The sequence below is a fragment of the Manis javanica genome, chromosome 2 (assembly GCF_040802235.1).
Source record: "Manis javanica isolate MJ-LG chromosome 2, MJ_LKY, whole genome shotgun sequence".
In the NCBI taxonomy this organism is placed as follows: domain Eukaryota; kingdom Metazoa; phylum Chordata; class Mammalia; order Pholidota; family Manidae; genus Manis; species Manis javanica.
In genome coordinates this window covers 190,267,989-190,283,412 of record NC_133157.1, presented here as the reverse complement: position 1 = coordinate 190,283,412, position 15,424 = coordinate 190,267,989, and the positions used below count along the sequence as shown (strand labels likewise).

The following is a 15,424-nucleotide window of genomic DNA, read 5'->3' as shown; positions in this document are numbered from 1 at the left end:
TCAATATGATTCTCAAAGAAGCTAACTGGCAAAGTTTTCACTTCACTACATATATTTTGGAACTTACTCTACTTATTACTTTATGTCTTTGAGCTTTAATTAACTTATTTATAAAATGAAAATAATCTCTCTGGTTAACACATAGGGTTAATGAAAGGTCAAATACAATACCATACATGATCATTTAGAAAACTATCCTGGCTTATATAAGTATATAGCCATATTAGTACTAGCTATAAATGGTTTATCAATTAAGTCTATAGATATCATTCTATTAATCAGCTGACTAAAGATATGAAAAATTCTAAAAAGCTATAAAATATAAAGTTCAAAAATAAGAAATTTTATTTGCTCTAAAATATTTGCTATTCTGCTAGAAGAATCATTTTGTAGTTTCAGTTTTAAAGCAGAAGAACCTCTTTTCAGGTAAAATCTTATAAGGAATCTCCATCTACAAAACAAATTTAAAAATTGCTATACTTTTAATATCCTTTTCTTAAGCCTGTCTCCTGCCCTACAGCTTCTAGTATATCTACTTTAAGGCGAGGAGGACAAAAAAGCAGGACCTGAACCTTTCTACACATCAAAACACATCATACTGTAGTACTGTACCATCTTAGAAAACTATCAAAAGCATCCTAATGAAGTAAAGAATATGATAGGGTAAAGCTGTCTCTGTGCCCCATGACAGCTTAGTTCAGTAACCACTCCCTATCTATTTCCTCATCTTTAAAAAGGGGAGTAATACAACTGATTTTGCAAGGTTACTGTGAAGGTTAAATGAAATAAAATATATATAAACTATATGTATGGGCAGAACTGAAGACCAGTGACAAGCATGCTCTTTTATCTGACAAAAATCACATAATAGCTTCCTGTAAGGTTGAACAGGAAATGGTGAGTGTAACAAGTGTGTATGATGCACATTATAATGACCTGTAAAATGCAAAACACCCACAATTTATTTAACCTGCATTTATAATAAACTGTATTAAAGTATTAGCAAACTAATGACAAACATTTTTTTAACAGCAAATAATAGCTTCACTGTTCTTAGTTTGAAAAAAAAGCTGTTAATTAGCTGTTTTGATAAACCTCATCACAATTTTAACAAATTCAGTCCATTTCATTTCAGATGCCCAAACCCCTCTATGCTGATGTATAAGCAAAAACTTGAAATTATTAAACTCGAAAAATAAAAAAAACATAAAGCACAGCCAAGCCTTATTAAAAATAATACCAACTGAAATTACTGTGATATTTTTACATGCTTAACATTTATGGGTGCAAGCAAAGTTCTTTGGGGGCATTTTCCAAAGTCACTCCTGGTTCTAAGCATATATCTAGTATTATTAAATCACCCACAAATACTGTAAATACAAAATTAATATTCATAAAGCACGATATAATCCTGAATTACCACAGAGAGAATTGGCAATACACTTTCTAACACATAATGCACATATATAGATATTGAAAAAAATCTAGGATTCTTAAAATAGTTAAGGTTGACTGAGACTTCACTAGACTATCTTAAATTTTTGCATTAGGGTAACACTGATTGAAACTGTATACAACTTAAAAATGCCTTTTCTCAGATTGCTAAAATAATAGTCTTAATACACATTATTATAAATGTATCTGGAATTCAATCAATAAAAATTAAAGTTAATTCACTTTTTTCTACTCAATTTATTTTTAAGCAGAAAAAATTCTGAATATTTTCCTACAAAATTAAGCTTAAACCAAAAAATTGAGGCAGAAATAAAGACTTGTTAACTTTCTACAAATGTAGAATAGGAAAATCAAAACACTTTCACAAAACAAAATTATAGTCCCTTATTCATTTCCTTTTTTGAAGGTATTTAGGATTAGCAGAGACAACTTAAAGGTACTTTTCTATAATCATACAATTTTGTGTTCTGTAAATACTCTCTATGCTTAAACTTTCAGAGATTGTATAATTTTGCATAATGTCACCAAAAAAGACTAAGTATAGAAATTGAAATCATTGACTAAGATTTACCAGAGTATATTTATGATTAATTGGTTGATGCCTTCTCCCTTTTTTCCCATACCAGAGACGAGACATTTCCTTTCCAGGAAAAATTAAGTTACATCAAATCTCATAAGAACTGTTTTAAAAAGCATTCTTCCTCTGCCAAAGATAAATTTTCAGCACAAGAGCCCTACTACAGTGACAAAACAGTTTGTTAGAGACAAATATTTGACTGACAAGACAGCGAGCTAATCACTAAGTAGAATCCATTGCAAAGATAGTCCTGAGTGGAGACTGTAGAGCTGGGGAGGGAAGAGAGGGTTTCCCATGTTTAAGTTTGGTTGCACTGTACCCAAATGTGAAAAAAAAAAAGCTCAAAAGTTTAAAGACACAGAGCACATATTTTCAAACTAGAGTACACCAAGAAATACTTAAAAATATCTGTCATAAATAGTAGTATGCACAGTTAATAGAGTCCCTCCCAAAGTACACAAATGATTTCAATTAAGATTTAATTAGCTGCTCAGTAATAAAATTGTTATTTATATTTAAGAATCCTACAAAATTTCTTCCTCTATGTGAACATTTTTTAAGCAATAAGATGCCCTCTGAGGACCCTTCAGCCTTCAAATTTTGTAGAATGAATGTGTAAAAAAGAAACTAGTCTACTACAGACAAATCTTACAGAAATAGCTTTAAACTGAATTTTTTGACATCAAATTTCTTGAAAAGGTATTAACATTCACTATGCCTACATACTTCACTAACCAGTGGCATGTTGAATAATACCAAATAAGTGAATTTTTAAGATTAAGAATGGCTATAAACTAAATATCTAGAGTTTAAGTAGAATATCAGTGCCATAATATAGTATACCTGAACATTTCTTCCATTTTAAGCTGAACCTGCTCCTCCCCCCACTACCTTGTGTATAAAGTTGTGGCACACAATGCACACTACCTTTCTAGCACACACACACTGCACCACCCCCCCATCGCCACATTTTAGCACACATGTACACATAGGACACCGCACACCTTATACTGAACATCTTCTCTCCCACAAACACCAGCCACCCCCTCCACTTCCCCAACCAGCCCCACCACACTTATTCTAAGATCTATTTCCCACAGTCCCTTAGAGGCACACTGTAGCCATTGCCACACCAGTCTTAATACACACAGAGTCCTATTACAATTACAGTGCACTGTGGTCATCCCTCCAGCCCCCAATATCACTGTACTACCCCTATACACTTCAGTAATATTACATGATTTGGTAGCAGTGGACTGCCATTTTGGAAACCTATCATTTTCAAGACAGCTTTTCTTAAGTTAAAAATATTACATGTGCTCCGAAATGTGATTTAAATGAAATTTTTTAAAATACCCACCCCACACACCTACCCAAGCACAGGACAGCCTATTTTGTTGGTTGTCTGCTCAACAACATCCATCACCACCTTATTCCTAATATAGCTTTGATTTTGCTTAGTATCTTTTCAGCCTTGTGTTTCTGAGAAGTCTGGGCAAGCCTGGACAGGATGGGTCCTTCAGATCTAAACCAGTGATTCTCAAATTTGAGCCTGCATCAGAATCACGTGGAGCATTTATTATAACACAGAATGCTAGGCTCCGAAACCAGTTTCTGAGTAATCGAACTAGAATGGTATAACTCTCAATGTGCATTTGTAACAATTTCCTAGATGCTGCTTACTGCTGATGGTTGGGGGATCATAGTTTGAAAAACAAGTGAACCACAATGAGGTATAATCTTGTATCTGTTAGAACAGCTATTACCAATGAGACTACAATTAACAAGTATTGGTGATGATATGTAGAAAAGGGAACCCTCACACACTACTGGTGGTAATGTAAACTGGTGTAGTCACACTGGATAAAGGTATGCAGGTCCCTAAAAAATGAAAAATAGAACTACCACACGATCCAGCAATCCCACTTCTGGGTATTTATCTGAAGAAAACAAAAACACGAATTCAAAAAGATATCTGCATCCTAAGTTCACTGCAGCATTAGTTATAATAGCCAAGATATGGAAGCAACCTAAGTGTCCATCGATGGATGAATGTCTAAAGAAGATGTGGTACGTACACACACACACACACACACACACGGGAATATTATTCAGCCGTAAAAAATGACATCTCACCATTTGCAACAATATTGGATGGACCTTGAAGGCATTATGCTAAGTGAAGTCAGTCAAAGAAAGACATGCTATTTGATTTTACTTTTAAATGTGCAATTTGAAACAACAACAAAAATAAGCTTATAGCCACAGAGAATAGATAGGTGGTTGCCAGATGCAGGTGGCTGGATGTGGGCAAAGTGGGTGAAGGGGGTCACAAAGTACAAACTTCCAGATATAAAACAAATAAGTCATGAGGATGCAATGTACAGCATAAGGACTATGGTTACTAATACTGTATCGCATTTTTTAAAGTTGCTAATAAGAAAGTAGATGTTAAAAGTCCTCATCACAAGAAAGAGAAATTTTAAAACTATGATGACAAATGTTAACCAGATTTATTGTGGTGACCATTTCTCAATAAACACAATGCTGAATCATTAGGTTGCCCCTAAAACTAATATAATGTTCATGTCGAGTGTACCTCAATTAAAAAAGAAAACTGACTTAAGCTATTTTGAATGTGGTTTACTGTTTCTTGAAACCAAATGCTCCCTAATTAATAAATACAATATCTAGCAGACATAAAATGAGCTCAGTAAATCTCATTATTGCCCTTTCTCTTTTCACAGTGTTTAAAAAAGAGCTAATGCTAGGTTGATTAAATATATCTAGACATTCTAGAACTTGAAGGAGTTTGTTAATATAGTATTAGAATAAAAAAACAGACTATAAAATGAAGCGCTTTTAAAAATATAACCAGTTTAAAGGTCAAAAATAATCTATTCTCATAATTCAGGGTGGGAAGAAACTTTTGGAGATAATGGAATGTTTATGGCATAGATTGTGCTGATGTTTTCTTGTTTCCAAATTCATCAAAGTTGTATAAATATACACGGCATTTTGTCTGTAAGTCATACCTTAATAATGTGGTTTAAGAATACTCGATAGAGAAACATATGGGAAAATTTATAAATTCTAATAGTTTTCAATATTTTTATTTCTATCTTTTGCAGATTTATTGAACTCCTTCTGGAATTATGATGTGTAATACTATGTGATTCAATCGATGTAAAAAAATCAGTCTTTTCTTTAACTGCCTTTATCTGAGAAATGTGCCTTCTATTTAGTGATTTAGACATAAGACTACTTTTCATTTGGAACATAATTCTGTGTGGATTTTGCTGGCCACGCTGAGATCAGAAATTTTGTTTTCTAAAAATTGACTAAATTTTAATTTTAGCATTGTGCTTTAATTTTTAAAAATGTGTTTAATAAAAGAACAGAATGAATATTCATTATTTGGCAGCTTAAAAAATAAAATATTAAGCAAACAAATAAAGTCATCTCAGAAACCATAAATTGAATGGAATACATTTTTATCAATACTTTGGCAAGGCTGAGAAGTAAGGAGTAAACCACAGCAATTTTCTTCTAATACCAATCATTACTTTTAAAAATGAGAAGTGCTATTATATCATATTCTCTATTGTATATAATCTTAGTAAACTCATTATTTTTAAATTCAATAAACTTGGGAGATAAACTTCTAAATAAATCAATTAAAGCTAATTAACAAATTCGTTAATAATCTTAGTCATTTTTTCATCCCAGTGACACCAGATGTTTTCATTAGTAGGTTTGGAGTATGAGAGATGCTGAACTATAATGAACTTTATGAGATGAAAAAAATGGAAAGCTTTCTCTGCTGACTCTTATTCCCAAATGGAGTGAAAGTCAACACATAGGAAGTGGGACAACAAGCAATTTTAGTTTACAAAGCCCCACTTTGAAGCTCATGTCATCAAGCAGCAATACTGGACACCCAACACATGCAACACTTCGAAACCAAAAGCCTTCAAAGGATTCTACTAAACAGCCTTTTGAAGCTGGTACTTCAGGTTGTGGATAATATAACCTGAGGGGCGCAACAATGCGCCATGGGATCTGATGACAGGATAAAATTGATGTGGATTACTATAACATTTTTTATGCCATGAAAAGGAATTTTAACAATTCTTTTATAGTATGAGATAAATTAAAAAGATGAGGGCAAAATTCACATAAATCTTAAGGATAAAACAGGCTTTAATGATATTTCAGGCTTACAGGAGACCAATGGACTCTTGGGTACTTGTCAAGTACCCAAACTTAAAAGGGTATTTGATGAACAAGTTCAAGTGGTGCATGGTATATATGATTTATAGCCTGGTATGTTTCTTGATTTCCTCCTCTTGTAGTGCCTTGGAGTACAATATGACAGCAGTTTTTTAGTATGTAAGGGAGCTAAGCCTGAAGTGATTTTATTAGCATGGCTGTTGCTGATAAGAAAACATGTTTTTAATAATCAAGGCACAAAATGGTAAAGAATTCTTTCTCTACAGTAAACCAAGTTTATGTTTCTGGTGTTCACAATTGCTTTTGGTGTACACCCAAAATAAAAGGAGCATTTTGAAAAATATTTTATACAATATAACTTGCATGACAGAAAACTCGAAAATTAAACTATATTATGATCAATATAGTCTGGAAGAATCTTCCAGTCTTAACATTGTATATGTTTAACAGAACACCTGAAGTGGTGGCATGGGGTAGTATAATGTAATATGACATAATATAATGTAATGTAACTACCTCTATGGTACAATGTAATCACCTGAGGATCTTTAAAAAATATTGATAACTAGGTCTCATCCCCCAGCAATTCTGATTTATAGGTCTGAGGTGACCCTGAGAAGACTTTTGAAAGCTCCCTCAGATAAATCAAAGGGTCCTGCCACAGTTGAGAACTTGGTGTGATGAAAAGAATACAGGCTCTAAATTACAGATTGACCACTAGTACTAATTACTACTACATGGATTTTAGCCAAAAAAGAAATAAGCTTAGAGATTAGCTGTAAAATAAAGATGAGAGTCTATGACTAAATGGATTTCTCTAGATCCAATTATCAATTCATAGGAAATTCAAGACAGAAGAACATGTCTGTGTTAACATTGTGGGGATGTGATCAGCAAAATACAAACTGTGAGACATTCTAAAGGAAAAGTCTGATTTCTTTAAGACAAAAGCTACACGGAAAAAAAAGAAATCAAAGCAAATAAATGGAGCGAGACCCTACATTTACAAAGATTTAGAGACATTTTTAACTAACTGAACATTTGCATCTTAGTTGGATCCTAATTCAAATAACTATAAAAATATATTCATACATGTATTTTAAACATTTTTATGGCATTTGAAGAAATATGGGCAACTGGGCAAAAGGAGGGATTACAGATGAAATTAAGTCGATAAAGCCGAGTGACTGGTATATGCAAATTCATTATACTATTAATCTATTTTTGTATATTTACCAAATCAAAGTGATACCAAATCCACTATCATTAGGAAATAGTAGGTGGCAACAGGCATCTTTCTCCACCTTTACCTCAGGAACTTCTTAAAACTTTGTTCGAATGCCATTCCTTTTTTAGTGAAAATCCATCAAAAACAAACCTCAGGCAGGAACCAGAGGAAAAGACAGTAGTTTCTTTTCAGTTGTAAGGTAAAGTTATTGAACTTTCAATAGTGGAAGGATTTGTAATTAAGAAACTCAAGATATTACAGTTAAAAAAAGGTTGAAGTAAGCTGATATTTTAGCTATATTTACATTGACTAAGCTAGAATAAAAAAGAGTATTAGAGAATATCAATCTCTTACACATCTTGAGTTATATATACAGTATCTCTCAGATTTGTTCTCCCATATTTAGGAATCTTAGTTCTTATGTATCATTAGGGACTCTTACTCCTGACCACATTAATATTTGGCTAACTTTTAGTAAATGCAGGTTGCTGCTGCTCTCATCTGTCTCTGGAATTCACTGCACATATCTTTAATACTGCTTTCCTTTTTTTCATCATTTCTAATTCTTAAATTGCAGCCTTTCCTAACTATTTTCAATAGGTCTGCCTTTCAATTTGCATATTTTGGAACTGAAATTGTTTCAAATATTACACAATTTTCCTTGCTATCTGAAGTGCACATTTTAGCAATTTAGAGTGCCATAGTTTATGAAGACTTTGGTACCTTTTTAGGGTAATGATGAGGATAGTAGAGTTAGTAAAGTTAAACAGTGAAAGTACCAGGGAAAACAGTCCTCGGGAAGAGTAAAAAGGAAGATAATAAATATTGTCAGATCATCATATATACAAAATTTTTGTTTGTTACTGATATATATGGAAAGGAAGAAGACAAATGGATTAAACTTAAAAAGGTTTCTTTAAACTCACTGTAAGAAAGAACTTTCTAACAGAGTTGTCCTAAAATGGAAAGTACGGCCCTTTGAGGTAATGAACTCCTTATCACTGAATATGTTAAAGCAGAACCAAGAATGAGAGAAGCTGGACTGTCCAATTAATTCCAATTTCCAGAGTCTACAGCTTTACAAACAAAATATTTAATACAACTGATGTAACAGCTTATTTTGGGATATTGACCAATTTGAAAGATGAGTAGAAATTTTATATTCTACTTTACAAATTTATTCATTCATCTAATAAAAAAGTTAATATTTATTGAAAATGAATTAAATGCCTGCACTGTCTTTGCTCTGAGTATACAGTAGTGCATGAAATTGACAAAACTAGGTCCTTATGGTACGTACATAAAGGGGGATAGGAGGGAAATAGAAGATTTCTATTAACAGTGAGAGTGGAGGTAAGTTTATCATATGCAAAAGGTTCCCCAATGTATAAATTTTTGGTTAGCAATGTATTCCTGTATAAATAACAGTCAGGGATAATAATCTCCTAAGTATTACTGAAGCAGAATAAAAGTGAGTAGAGCTAATAGTTACAATCAAACAGAATGATGCCCAAGTTGGTAGCCTGAATAAATTCATCCTAAATTCTAAAGTCCCCAATTCTCCATCCCTAGGAAGAAAGAACGCCAAACACAGCAATTCACATTTTGAAATACTCTTCTTTTATATAAGTGTACTAGACAATTTCCTTTTTCAGAACATCATTTTAACATTTATAATACTTTTTATGTTATTATACATTTGTTCAAACCCATCAAATGCATAACACCAAGAGTGAATCCTTAAACAATGGACTCTGGATAAAAAAAAAAAATGCACTACCCCAGCTGTAAAAGAGAATGACAATGCAAGACATAGGCAATTTTTAATTTTCTAATAGCCACATTAAAAATGAAGAAAAGAGTTAATTTTAACATTTTTAACTCAATATAGACAAATATCCAAAATATTATCTCAACATAAATAATATAAAAAATAATGGTATTTTACATTATTTTTTTCTTTTAATTCCAAACCTTTATACTTACAGAACATCTCAGTTTGGACAAGCCAAATTTCAAGTGCTTAATAGCTACATGGGGCTAGTGTCTATTGTTTACTGTATTTTACACTATAGTAGATCTCAATTCAAGCACTTTCATGGGAAATACCTAATCTTCTTTATATTTATTTAGATCATACTTAGTTTCATGAAGTTGATAGTTGAAAAAGTAGATTTCTCTACTGAAGTTGTTCCAAACATTTTGAAGTTATCTAATAACTGAATCAAATACTGGTTTTGGTTTTTAAATTTAATAAACATAAGAAAAAATTCAGTGTCTAAGCTGCATTAGCCACACTTCAAATATTCAACAGCTATGTGCCACACTGTTTCTAGACAATGCAGTAAAAAGTTTATAAAATATAATTTTTTTCTCTACCATTTTCTTTTATTTCAATGAATTCTGGTTGAAACAGGTGAGCAGACATTTATTTTTTCTTCACAAATTATAACCCGTAAAGTCTTCCACAAGAGCTGAGGCAGTTCCTTTTATTAACTAATCAATTATAACAGTCGGTTATTTCCAAAGTTAAATATTTCCAACCCCAGTGGAAAGAAAACTCCAAATTCCCTTTCCGGTTGAAAATATTGCCACCCATTCTTGCTAACCAAATTAGAAACTTCACCGTTACTTAGGTGTCACTAAATCTTATCTGATTAGCTAGGCAGTATCTTTTTCTTATTTTTTTATTTTGGTATCATTAATCTACAATTACATGAGGAACATTATGATTACTGGACCCCCCCATCTCCAAGACCCCCCTCACAAACCCCATTACTATCACTATCCATCAGCATAGTAAGATGCTGTAGAATCACTACTTGTCTTCTCTGTGTTGCACAGCCCTCCCGTGCCCCCCCCCCACATTATACATGCTAATTGTAGTACCCCCTTTCTTTTTTTCCTCTCCTTATCCCTCCCTTCCCACACATCCTCCCCAGTCCCTTTCCCTTTGGCAACTGTTAGTCCATTCTTGGGGTCTGTGAGTCTGCCTCTTCAGTGACTGTGAGTTTTGTTCCTTCAGTATTTTCTTTGTTCTTATACTCCACATATGAGTGAAATCATTCGGTACTTGTCTTTCTCCACCTGGCTTACTTCACTGAGCATAATACCCTCTAGCTCCATCCATGTTGTTGCAAATGGTAGGATTTGTTTTCTTCTTATGGCTGAATAATATTCCATTGTGTATAACTACCACCTCTTCTTTATCCATTCATCTACTGATGGACACTTACGTTGCTACCATTTCTAGGCTATTGTAAATAATGCTATGATAAACATAGGGGTGCATATATCTTTTTCAAACTGGGTTGCTGCATTCTTTGGGTAAATTCCTAGAAGTGGAATTCCTGGATCAAATGGTATTTCTATTTTGAGGTTTTTGAGAAATCTGCATACTGCTTTCCACAATGGTTGAACTAGTTTACATTCCTACCAGCAGTGTAGGAGGGTTCCCTTTTTGCCACAACCTCACCAACATTTGTTGTTGTTTGTCTTTTGGATGTTGGTCATCCTTACTGGTGTGAGGTGATATCCTATTGTGGTTTTAATTTGCATTTCTCTGATGACTAGCGATGTGGAGCACCTTTTCATGTGTCTATTGGCCATCCGAATTTCTTCTTTGGAGAACTGTGTGTTCAGCTGCTCTGCCCATTTTTTAATTGGATTATTTGCTTTTTGTTTGTTGAGGTGCGTGAGCTCTTTATATATTTTGGATGTCAACCCTTTATTAGATCTGTCATTTATAGAATATATTCTCCCATACTGTAGGATGCCTTTTCGTTCTACTGGTGGTATCCTCTGCTGTACAGAAGCTTTTCAGCTTGATATAGTCCCAATTGTTCATTTTTGCTTTTGTTTCCCTTGCCCGGGGTTAATATGTTCATGGAGAGGTCGCTCACGTTTATGTCCAAGAGATTTTTACCTTTGTTTTTTTCTAAAACTTTTATGGTTTCATGACTTACATTCAGGTCTGTGATCCATTTCGAATTTACTTTTGTGTATGGGGTTAGACAATGATCCAGTTTCATTGTCTTACATGTAGCTGTCCAGTTTTGCCAGCACCAGCTGTTGAAGAGGCTGTCATTTCCCCACTGTATGTCCATGGCTCCTTTATTGTACATTAATTGACCATATTTGTTTGGGTTAATATCTGGATGCTTTTTCTTGTTCCACTGGTCTGTGGGTCTGTTCTTGTGCAAGTACCAAATTGTCTTGATTACTGTGGCTTTGTAGTACAGCTTGAAGTTGGGAAGCGAGATACCAAGATTCCTAGGTATTTTATTCTTTCTGATGCAACTGTGAATGGAATTGTTTTCCTGATTTCTGTTTCTGCAAGTTTATCATTAGTGTATGGGAAAGCCACAGATTTCTGTGTATTAATTTTGTGTCCTGCAACTTTGCTGAATTCAGATACTAGGCCAGGTAGTTTTGGAGTGGAGACTTTAGGGTTTTTTATGTACAATATTATGTCATCTGCAAATAGTGATAGTTTGACTTCTTCTTTATCAATCTGGATGCCTTGTATTTCTTTGTTTTGTCTGATTGCCATGGCTAGGACCTCCGGTACTATGTTGAGTAACAGTGGGGAGAGTGGGCATCCCTGTCTTGTTCCCAGTATTAGAGGAAAAGCTTTCAGCTTCTCACTGTTAAGTATGATGTTGGCTGTGGGTTTATCATATACGGGCTTTATTATGTTGAGGTACTTGCCCTCTATACCCATTTTGTTGCGAGTTTTTACCATGAGTGGTTGTTGAATTTTGTCGAATGCTTTTTCAGCGACTATGGAGAAGATCATGTAGTTTTTGTCCTTCTTTTTGTTGATGTGGTGGATGAAGTTGATGGATTTTCGAATGTTGTACCATCCTTGCATCCCTGGGATGAATCCCACCTGGTCATGGTGTATGATCCATTTGATATACTGTTGAATTCTGTTTGCTAATATTTTATTGAGTATTTTTGCATCTACATTCATCAGGGATATTGGTCTGTCATTTTCTTTTTTGGTGGGGTCTTTGCCTGGTTTTGGTATTAGGGTGATGCTGGCTTCATAGAATGAGTTTGGGAGTATTCCCTTCTCTTCTATTTTTTGGAAAACTTTAAGGAGAATGGGTATTATATCTTCTCTGTATGTCTCATAAAATTCCATGGTAAATCCATCTGGCCCGGAGGTTTTGCTCTTGGGTAGTTGTTTGATTACTGCTTCAATTTCGTTGCCGATAATTGGTCTGTTTAGATTTTCTGTTTCTTTCTTGGTAAGTCTTGGAAGATAGTGTTTTTCTAGGAAGTTGTCCATTTCTTCTAGGTTTTCCAGCTTTTTAGCATATAGATTCTCATAGTACTCTCTAATGATTCTTTGTATTTCTGTGGGGTCCGTCATGATTCTTCCTTTCTCATTTCTGATTCTGTTGATGTGTGTAGATTCACTTTTTATCTTAATAAGTCTGGGTAGGGGTTTATCTATTTTGTTTATTTTCTCAAAGAACCCACTCTTGGTTTCATTGATTTCTTCTCTGATCTTTATTATGTCCCTCCTTCTGCTGACTTTGGGCCTCATTTATTCTTCTTTTACCAATTTCAATAATTGTGACTTTAGACTATTTATTTGGGATTGTTCTTTCTTTAAATAAGCTGGATTGCTATACACTTTCCTCTTAGAACTGCCTTCGTGATGTTCCACAGAAGTTGGGTCTTTGTGTTGTTGTCATTTGTCTCCATATATTGCCTGATCTCTATTTTAATTTGGTCATTGATCCATTGATAATTTAGGAGCATGTTGTTAAGCCTCCATGTGTTTGTGAGCCTTTTTATTTTCTTTGTACAATTGATTTCTAGTTTTATACCTTTGTGGTCGGAGAAGTTGGCTGCTAAAATTTCCATCTTTTAGAATTTAGTGAGGCTATTTTTGTGGCCTAGTATGTGGTCTATTCTGGACAATGTTCCATGTGCACTTGAAAGAATGTCTATCCTGTTGCTTTTGGGTGTAGAGTTCTGTAGATACCTATTAGGTCCATCTGTTCTAGTGTGTTGTTCAGTGCCTCTGTGTCCTTACTTATTTTCTGTCTGGTGGATCTGTCTTTTGGAGTGAATGGTGTGTTGAAGTCTCCCAAAATGAATGCATTGCATTCTATTTCCTCCTTTAATTCTGTTAGTATTTGTTTCACATATGTTGGTGCTCCTGTATTGGGTGAATATATATTTATAATGGTTATATCTTCTTGTTGAACTGACCCCTTTATCATTATGTAATTTCCTCTTTATCTCTTGTTACTTTCTTTGTTTTGAAGTCTATTTTGTCTGATACTAGTACTGTGACACCTGCTTTTTTCTCCCTACTGTTGGCATGAAATATCTTTTCCCATTCCTTCACTTTTAGTCTGTGTATGTCCTTAGGTTTGAGGTGGGTCTCTTGTAAGCAGCATATAGATAGCTCTTGCTTTTTCATCCATTCTGTTACTCGGGGTCTTTTGATTGGTGCATTCAGTCCATTTACATTTAGGGTGATTATTGAAAAATATGTACTTATTGCCATTGCAGGCTTTAGAATTGTGGTTACCAAAGTTTCAAGGGTAGCTCCTTCACTATCTAACTTTCTAACTTAACTCACTTATTAAGCTATTATAAACACAGTCTGATGATTCTTTATTTCTCTCCTTCTTATTCCTCCTCCTCCTCCTCCTCCATTCTTTATATGTTCGGTGTTTTATTTTGTACTCTTTTGTATTTCCTTTGACTGTTTTTGTCAGTCATTGATTTTATTTTTTGCCTTTACTTAGTATTTGGTTGGTCTACTTTCTTTGCTATGATTTTATTTTCTCTGGTGACATCTATTTAGCCTTAGGAGTGCTTCCATCTAGAGCAGTCCCTGTAAAATATCCTGTAGGGCAGGTTTGTAGGAGGCAGATTCCCTCAACTTTTGCTTGTCTGGAAACTGTTTAATCCCTTCTTTATATTTGAATGATAATCGTGCTGGACACAGTATTCTTGGTTCAAAGCCCTTCTGTTTCATTGCATTAAATATATCATGCCATTCTCTTCTGGCCTGTAAGGTTTCTGTTGAGTAGTTTAATGATAGCCTGATGGGTTTTCCTTTGTATGTGACCTTTTTTCTCTCTCTGGCTGCCTTTAATACTCTGTCCTTGTCCTTGATCTTTGCCATTTTAATTATTATGTGTCTTGGTGTTATCTTCCTTGGGTCTCTTGTGTTGGGAGATCTGGGGGCTTCCATGGTCTGAGAGACTATTTCCTCCCCAAGTTTGGGGAAGTTTTCAGCAATTACTTTTTTATTTTATTTTATTTACTTTTTTTATTTTTATTAAGATATGATTGATATACACTCTTATGAAGGTTTCACATGAAAAAACAATGTGGTTATTACATTTACCCATATTATCAAGCCCCACCCATACCCCAATGCAGTCACTGTCCATCAGTGTAGTAAGATGCCAGAGATCCACTATGTCCCTTCCCTGTGGTACACTGTTCTCCCCGTGATCCCCCACAGCATGTGTACTAAACATAATACCCCTCAATCCCCTTCTTTATCCCTCCCCACCCAACCTCCCCCATCCCTTCCCTTTGGTAACCACTAGTTCATTCTTGGAGTCTCTGAGTCTGCTGCCATTTTTTCCTTCAGTTTTGCTTCATTGTTACACTCCACAAATGAGGGAAATTATTTGGCATTTGTCTTTCTCCACCTGGCTTATTTCACTGAGCATAATGTCCTCCAGCTCCATCCATGTTGTTGCAAATGGTAGGATTTGTTTCTTTCTTATGGCTGAATAGTATTCCATTGTGTATATGTAGTACATCTTCTTTATCCGTTCATCTACTGATGGACACTTAGATTGTTTCTGTATCTTGGCTATTGTAAAAAGTGCTGCGATAAACATAGGTGTGCATGTCTTTTTGAATCTGAGAAGTTGTATTCT

General features: G+C 34.4%; 1 protein-coding gene across 7 annotated transcripts in view; it reads right to left on the bottom strand.

The window, feature by feature from the left end:
* OXR1 (oxidation resistance 1) overlaps positions 1 to 15,424 on the bottom strand; it is a 481,493-nt gene that overhangs the window by 19,070 nt on the left and 446,999 nt on the right. Inside the window, exon 1 of one of the 7 annotated variants that reach the window (XM_017644688.3) lies at positions 2,027 to 2,231. The exons of 5 other annotated variants lie outside the window; for them this stretch is intronic. In XM_017644688.3, coding sequence (XP_017500177.1) covers positions 2,027 to 2,092 — 66 coding nt within the window. In that variant the 5' untranslated portion in view covers positions 2,093 to 2,231. Of the gene's footprint in view, positions 1 to 2,026; positions 2,232 to 15,424 lie in introns of those variants that run through there. One more of the 7 variants, XM_017644689.3, reaches the window with a different exon arrangement.